The sequence below is a fragment of the Cannabis sativa genome, chromosome X, assembly GCF_029168945.1.
Source record: "Cannabis sativa cultivar Pink pepper isolate KNU-18-1 chromosome X, ASM2916894v1, whole genome shotgun sequence".
NCBI classification, from domain to species: Eukaryota; Viridiplantae; Streptophyta; class Magnoliopsida; order Rosales; family Cannabaceae; genus Cannabis; species Cannabis sativa.
The window spans coordinates 64,654,114-64,661,500 of record NC_083610.1 but is presented as its reverse complement, the minus strand read 5'-3'; the positions used below and the strand labels follow the sequence as shown (position 1 = coordinate 64,661,500).

General features: G+C 31.3%; 1 protein-coding gene across 3 annotated transcripts; it reads right to left on the bottom strand.

Moving 5' to 3' along the window:
* Positions 1-364: 364 nt before the first annotated feature.
* On the bottom strand, positions 365-2,376 carry LOC133029054 (small ribosomal subunit protein uS10c-like). 3 transcript variants are annotated; one of them, XR_009685368.1, is made up of 4 exons: positions 2,044-2,376; positions 1,451-1,553; positions 753-800; positions 365-661 (listed from the first exon to the last, which is right to left on the bottom strand). XR_009685368.1 is itself a non-coding variant. In XM_061107184.1 (3 exons), exons 1-3 carry the CDS (start codon positions 2,272-2,274, stop codon positions 560-562), a joined length of 381 nt encoding a protein of 126 aa, XP_060963167.1. In that variant the 5' UTR covers positions 2,275-2,376; the 3' UTR covers positions 365-559. The 3 variants fall into 3 exon arrangements, 2 of the variants coding, with proteins under 2 accessions (XP_060963167.1, XP_060963168.1); XM_061107184.1 differs by lacking the exon at positions 1,451-1,553; XM_061107185.1 differs by lacking the exons at positions 365-661; positions 753-800 and having other exon boundaries at positions 1,419-1,553; positions 2,044-2,374.
* Positions 2,377-7,387: the final 5,011 nt, after the last annotated feature.

The following is a 7,387-nucleotide window of genomic DNA, read 5'->3' as shown; positions in this document are numbered from 1 at the left end:
TAACTATTTTTTAAGTAATTAAAGAAATATTTAAGAAGACATTTCTTGGCAATTAAAATTTATAAATAATTTTTTTTATTTATATATAAATCTCTTAGCTTAATTATTTTAACAATTAAGTTATATAATTATAGTATTTACAATTTTTTTTACAAAAATTAAAATTATTTTTATATAAATTAAAATTTTGTCCTTATAATGAATTTTTTTACAAGAACACACCCTGCTTCTTTTTTGCAGGATGTGTCCTTATAAATTAAAAAACATGATGATATTATATTGACACTTAATTAAAACTTAATTAATCTTTAAAGTCTTGATTTTAATTTTTTTAATTATAAATTCTAATTAACTAAAGTCTTACTCGCATTTATCCTCTTTCATTCACTCTCCACCACACTTACATCGAAAATATTTGACAACAAAAACATAGAACCTATAGCAAATTTGTCCGAAGATGAAGATAATTTTTTTCATTTCATGAGTTTTGTGAAAAAGAAATGCGAAGAAGATGTCTCTGACATGAGTAACAGTGGAATTGAGCATGACATTGAAGATGTTAACCATGAATGGATTGATCCTGATGTAGTTGTTTAGAGTGATTTTTTAAATCTTTTACAGATTGATAAAAATTTAGAAGACTATATAAGTCCATCCACACCTGTAGATTAGGATGTGTTAGACAAATTTCTTTCCTTTTATGGATAACTTTAAGCAAACAATTATTTTAGCATTGCATTTGGGAGACAAACCTTTTGGGTAGCTGGGACAAGGAATATTGGAACTTTAACCTTTTTGCCCTGTACATAATGAAATACCATTCAAATTGAGCCCGAATCTTTAATCAAAATTACATTGAACGACACTCATAAATGAAAACTAGTTCTAGAAAGAAAGTGCTAACAGCAGCAATAACATTTAAAATTGACTCCCATTCCTATGGCACATTATCTTGCAATCATAAATTGTACTCAAGCTGGATCGATAAAAAAAATATACTTTTCAAGCACACATAGTTGATGATGAAACAAGTCTAAACAAGAATAAGATAACAAATATAGTAAGAACCCAGATGAAGTACAATATTGACAATACAAGAGAGGATATTATTAACATACACTGAAATACAAGAAGTATAATAAAGTGTAATCATTTTAAATTAATATTATAAGTATAATAAAATTTTAATTATCAAATTATATGTGTATAATTTTCAATTATTAAGAGTTTTGTTATAAAAATTAAAATAATTTAAGTGTAAAAAAAAAAATTGCTAAAAGATCCATATTTAATAATAAATTGCAAAAGATTAATTAATAATTATACTTAATTTAATTTTAAAATATAATTAATCTTAATTAAAGTTTTAAAAGGAAATAAATTAACAGGTTAATATCAGGTTACAAGTCATTTTTTATTTTTTTTATTTAATTTCCAAATTAATCACAACCATTTAATAGTGATGGCTAAAAAAAATGTAACCACGATGGTTACATTAAAAATGTAACCATTAGAACCTCCTCCATATATATATATATATCAGAACCTCCAACCTGAAAAAAAAAAAACCACCAATAAATAATCAGAAATCAACATATCCAAACTATCACAAATTCACAATACTTAGCTTCAGAGATTATAACTCAAGAAATGCACCCAATCTTGTTCTTTTTCATAATAGATCAATGAATAAAAACAATTCAACTCATATATCTGTTTTAGCGTCAGTTTGTAATTCAAAAAGTGTACTCAATTTTCCAGAATAGATTAATAAAACCAACCCATATATCTATCACAGAATCATTTTAGCCTAAAATAAACTCATTTTCATTTTTCACATTAATATTAGAAACATGTACAATTTGCATTAACAAGTACCAAAACCAAAATTGAACCAAATTACTAAAAACCCATAAACCCTACTCAGCCAACATTCAACAAAAGAAAAAACTTTCCTACATTTTCTCCCTATCCAAACAGAACACAACCCAATTCACTGAAAAAATCATAAAACAAAATAGGAAAGAAACATAATATACAAACCTCAAGGGTCTCGGCACCAGACTCATCTAATGTTTCTGGAGGGGGTTCCAACACTTCAGGAGCAGCATAAACCCTAGTTGAGGACTGTGAAGGTTTTACAGTTCTGAGCTTAGCGGAGGAGTTAGCAAAGTGTAAAGAAAAAGGAGAAAGCTTTGGTTTAAATGAAGAAGAAGAGGAAGTAGAGAGAGAAAGAGAAGGGATTAAGGTTGCAGATACTGAAGAAACCGCCATTGAAATCTTGGTTTCAAGCTTTTTAGCTCTGAAATCGAAGAGAGACTATTCTCTTCTCTTCTTCCTCTGCTATGATGAGCTCTGTAGAATTATCCATATATTTATTTATTTATTTATTTTATTTTTCTACAAAAATAAAAATTGTATTGGGCTGGACCATTGTTTGAGAAGATAGGCCCATTGGGCCTATTTTTAATGGGCCAAGTAGAGAAATCGAGAAGTTCAAGTTTTTAAGGAAAATTTAGACAAATATCTAAAATCACACTTTTATTTATATTTTTACGGATTTATTTTCGGAGTATATTGAAAAATACCTCTTTTATTTATCAATTAACCAAATCTACATTTAATTTTATATTTAATTGAAACATACCTCTTTTTATATGTAATGTACCCAAAATATCCTGATATAATTGAGGTGATAGGGGTAAAATCCTGTTTAAAAAAAGAGGTAAAAATGATAAGTTTTAAAAAAGAGAGTAAGAATAAAAGAAGACAGTATAAAAAAGGTATAGAGACTAATTTTCTCTCTCTTTTTTCTTTACTTTTGTACGAATTTGTAATTTTTTAGAGGGAAAATAACATTATTTTCATGTTGTTACAACGTTATATTATATTTCCACAACGTAATTAAGAACAACCTAAAAACAATAATCTGTAGAAAAAAAGTCCTTAAAAATGTAAAAAAATCAGAATTCCGTAAAAAAATGTTTTTTTTTTTTTTTGAGTTTCTAAAATAATCTCAAGTTTTTATTACTTTCATAATGGATTATGGAACAAAGTGTTTTTTTTTGGTAAAATTAAAAAAGCTACTTATGAAAGGGATCATTTTTAGGCCCAAACAAAATTTTGTTATACATCACTTATAACCAATTATATTAAGAGAATAAATGTGAGAAAATTAATATGTATATCTCTACTTGTGCAAAGCAAACAAAACAAAAAGTTGGAGTAATTATTAAGTGAATATCAACAATTACATAATCCCCACTTGATCATATTATGGTATATTTTTTTTAGAGCTCTAAATTCTCACTGCTATAGTAACACCAACAAGCTTGAGATGAATTAAAATAGGGCTAATTTTGTATTTAATATATTTTTTTTAATTATTTTGTATTTAACATTAATACTTTAATTACTCTGTACAAACATGTAAACATACACTAAATGGAGGCAGTTGACCTCACTTGTTATATGTATTTACAATTTAGTCCATTTTATGTAAATTTTTACATTCATACCCCAGCTTTTTTTTATTATAATTTTCTTCATTTATGTTTTTCTAAATATTTATATACTTTCATTTTCAAAGGTAATTTAGTGGACTTGGCATAATAAGTAATGGGAATCAATAGTAAGGTAATCATTCCCTTACATTTGTTTACTTGCATTATTAAAATTAGGAAAGGGAGAAATTGATTAAATAAGAGAGAAAAGAAAGGGAGAACTTCCCCCACCAATTTTGTAAGGAATGCCATTAAGGGTAATGAATTTTATTATTTTTATTTTATTTTTAATATTAAATATATAATGACAATTTTGTCCTTTAAAATATGTCTTGCAAAATAACTACCATATAATATAAATTAACTCAAAAGGGCAATTTAGTCAATTTAAGGATTCCGATTACGTTTCCTAATAAAGTAAACAAGATAAATCACAACTATTCCATTTCTAAAAAAATTTAGTAAACAACATATTACAAATATTGATTCCGATTATTTTTTATTTATTCCGTTACATTTCTCCATTAATTTATTCCGATTCTGATTACTGTATAGTAAACGTGCTATTAGTGGTTGTTTGTTATGGTTGTGCTTAGTTCCTCACAATAGAATCCTAACCCGTTATATAGTAACAAAGCTAATTGGAATATAATACCTAATATCATCACTTTATCTTAATTTGATGGCTATAAATTTTTTTTAAAAAAAAAATGGCTTAATTAAGAAATTGATGTCATGTCAAACAAATGAGTTTGCTTCAAAAGGCACTACACTACCCTAAACTATGTTTCTTTAATTCATAACTATAGGTCATGAAAGTGAAATTTTGGAATATAAATTATCATATATAGATATGTATATATTTTGAAAAGAAAAAAACAAATATTATTGGATTAAACTAACTCATGCAAAGAAACTGAATTTCACCTTTTTCTTTTTTAACAAACCACTTCTCCCATGATCTTATTTAAAAAAAAAAAATGATTTTTTTTTAATTCCCTCCACCAATTTTAACTATAATTTTTTCTCATTTATAAACTTTTACTTCGTAATTAAATAAAAATATTTATATTTAATATATTAATATGGAACCTCTACCTATGTTAGTGTAACTCCTTGTTTGTAATAATTAAAGATTGAAGCATTTTAATTTGGTTGATTGCTCTCTTTATCTTCCAAGTTTTAGTCATAAAAAACTCAATTGTAAAATATGTATACACTACTCCACTTAAATATGTATTGAGAAAATTTTAAAATGTATTTCTTAAAAGTAATTTACTGATACACCCTTATCTATTTTGGTATTCGAAAAACTTTTTTAGACCAATTTTTTTTTATAGTCGTGTATATTACAGTTAATACATTATGTAAAATTTTGAAAAATGTTAAAAAGTTTAGCACATTGAAAATAAGATTCAAACTGTTTGTTACACACGTGTGAAATAAACTGTATGAACATTGCTTTGTATACTGTAAATTATTTCGAATTTCTCAAAATTTCACAAGATGTCTTAAACAACTATAATGTACACAACTATGAAAACAAGTAAAAAGAATTCATTGTAAAAACACCCTATGTATTATTATAGCTCTTTTATTCATTATTTACATCAAAAATCACAAATTTCAACTATTTCTTTTTTTTTTTAAAATAAGCGTAGTTATATATAAGGGAAACTAGACCTCTCGGTCATTACACAAAATGTTCTCCGGTAAAGAGTCGATCGGAATAGCTCCGTACATCTTGTTGTTAAAAGCCCAATAAGCCACATTATGGGCCATAAAATTACACGACCTACTAATATTAGAGAAATTACAACCAATGAAAAAAGGAGAAGACTTAGTGCAAAAAGAGACATAGTTCTCTAGAGCCCAATGGGACGCCTTCCCATTAAGAGCGTTGATCACTATCCTCGAGTCACTCTCCACTATTATAAACTTCTGTTGGAGCTCTATCGCAACGGACATCGCCAAGCAGCAGGCCGCAGCTTCTCCACAGAGAGCATCACTAAACCCCAACCAAGACGTGTGAACACTCATCACCCTTCCCAGGTGATTCCTTGCAACAACAGCTAAACACATACTCTCTAAACCCACACGAACATCACAATTAAATTTGATCCACTCCAGAGGTGGTGGGATCCAGCTATCCCTCACCAACGGCAAAGGACTCGGCAAAATGGTAGTATGAATCTCTGCAAAAGAAGAACAAATAATGTCAATGCATTTCAGAATATCCGGAGGGATGTTGTTGTGAACCGCATCATTACGCATCCTCCAGATATTGTCAACAACAATAGACGCATAGAGGAAGACATCCTCAGCCCTAACACCTCTATTACTAAGGCTCCAGATGAACTTCACCCAATCCCAGACTCGGATACCCGAATTACACACAGGAAAAATACCCCAAGGAGACGAACGCCACAAGTGCATCGCCACATCACAAGTTAGAAAGAGATGCTCCATGGTTTCCTCCCCCCTCCACAGAGAGGACACTTTGAATCATCAATCGAAAATCTCTTGCTAATGACTGCTCGAACCGGAAGGGCATTAGAGAGGATACACCACCAAAGAATCTTTTGGCGCTCCAAAATTTTACTATTCCAGAGTTTATTCCACAGAGAAGGAGCAACATCACGGAAGGGGGCTCTCTCCAAAGCTTGGACAATATAAGCTGATTTGGAAGAGAATTGCCCATTACTCTCCAAAGTCCATAACCAACTATCCTTGCCACTACCTGGAGGACATCCATCCTTAAGAATAGCTGAAATGGTCTCGTGGTCGAAGAGATTATTCAGCTTTCCCATATCCCACCCACCCCCGGGTGTCAAGAGATCAGCAACAAAATTGTTATCCTGCACCACCCCTTCTTTTGGTTTCGGAACGAAACCTTTCAAGTGAGGGATCCAAGGATCCCTCCAGATACTAGTATCTCTTCCATCTGCCACCCTTTTACACGCTCCTTTCCGAAGGATTGTGCTTGCTTTAACTACATTCTTCCAAAACCAGGAGTCAGAATCTTTATAACTGCAGTTGAGGAACTCTCTCCCCCTCATGTACTTGGCCTTCAGAATCTTAGAGCATAACGATTGCTTTCCTGATAATAAGTTCCAACCCCACTTCGCCAAAAAGGCAAGATTCATTTCCCTCGTTTTTCGAAAGCCCAGTCCTCCCAACGATTTGGGAAGGCAAAGTTTGTCCCAGGCTCTAAGATGAAGGCCATGGTTTCCTTTCTCAAAACCCCACCAGAAGTCACGAATTAGACCATCAATTCGATTCACAAGGCGATTAGACAATTTGGTCGTTTGCATGGCATAGATAGGCATGGACAAGCCCACCGATTTAATAAGAGTAGCTCGGCCGGCTTTTGATAAAGTTTTGGCCTTCCAGCCTTGTAACTTTGACGTAAGATTGTCAAGGATGAAGTTAAAATCAGCATCTTTTTGTCTAGATCTGAAAAGGGGTAATCCCAAATACTTAGTAACCCCTTCCGGAGAATCTAGACCCAGAGCTTCTTTAATTCCTTTCCTCATGCCATCAGGGGTATTCTTGCTAAAGAATATGGAAGTCTTAAGCTTATTGACCTTCTGCCCAGACCACTCGCAAAACTTCTCAAGACAATTCCAAAAACCTTTGGCCTCAATTAAGTTGGCACGACCAACTAGAATTAGGTCATCCGCAAAGAAGACATGGGATAGCACCGGGCCCCCTCTACTTAATTTGATACCATGGATACTTCCTTTTCCTAACTCATCCTCCAAAAGTCTGGACAACACTTCCGCAGCACAGATGAACAGGTAGGGAGATAGCGGGTCCCCTTGACGAAGGCCACAAGAAGGAAGAATCTTACCAACAGGGCCACCGTTGAGGCATATATTGAG

What these genes read in the sequence shown, in the direction of transcription:
- LOC133029054 (XM_061107184.1), bottom strand. Translation starts at nt 2,274, where the DNA reads ATGGCGGTTTCTTCAGTATCTGCAACCTTAATCCCTTCTCTTTCTCTC. An exon ending in CTGGTGCCGAGACCCTTGAG is followed by an intron (nt 801 to 2,043) that starts GTTTGTATATTA and finishes CATTATGTACAG; the next exon opens with GGCAAAAAGGTTAAAGTTCC. An exon ending in TTGTCCCAGCTACCCAAAAG is followed by an intron (nt 662 to 752) that starts GTTTGTCTCCCA and finishes CCTAATCTACAG; the next exon opens with GTGTGGATGGACTTATATAG.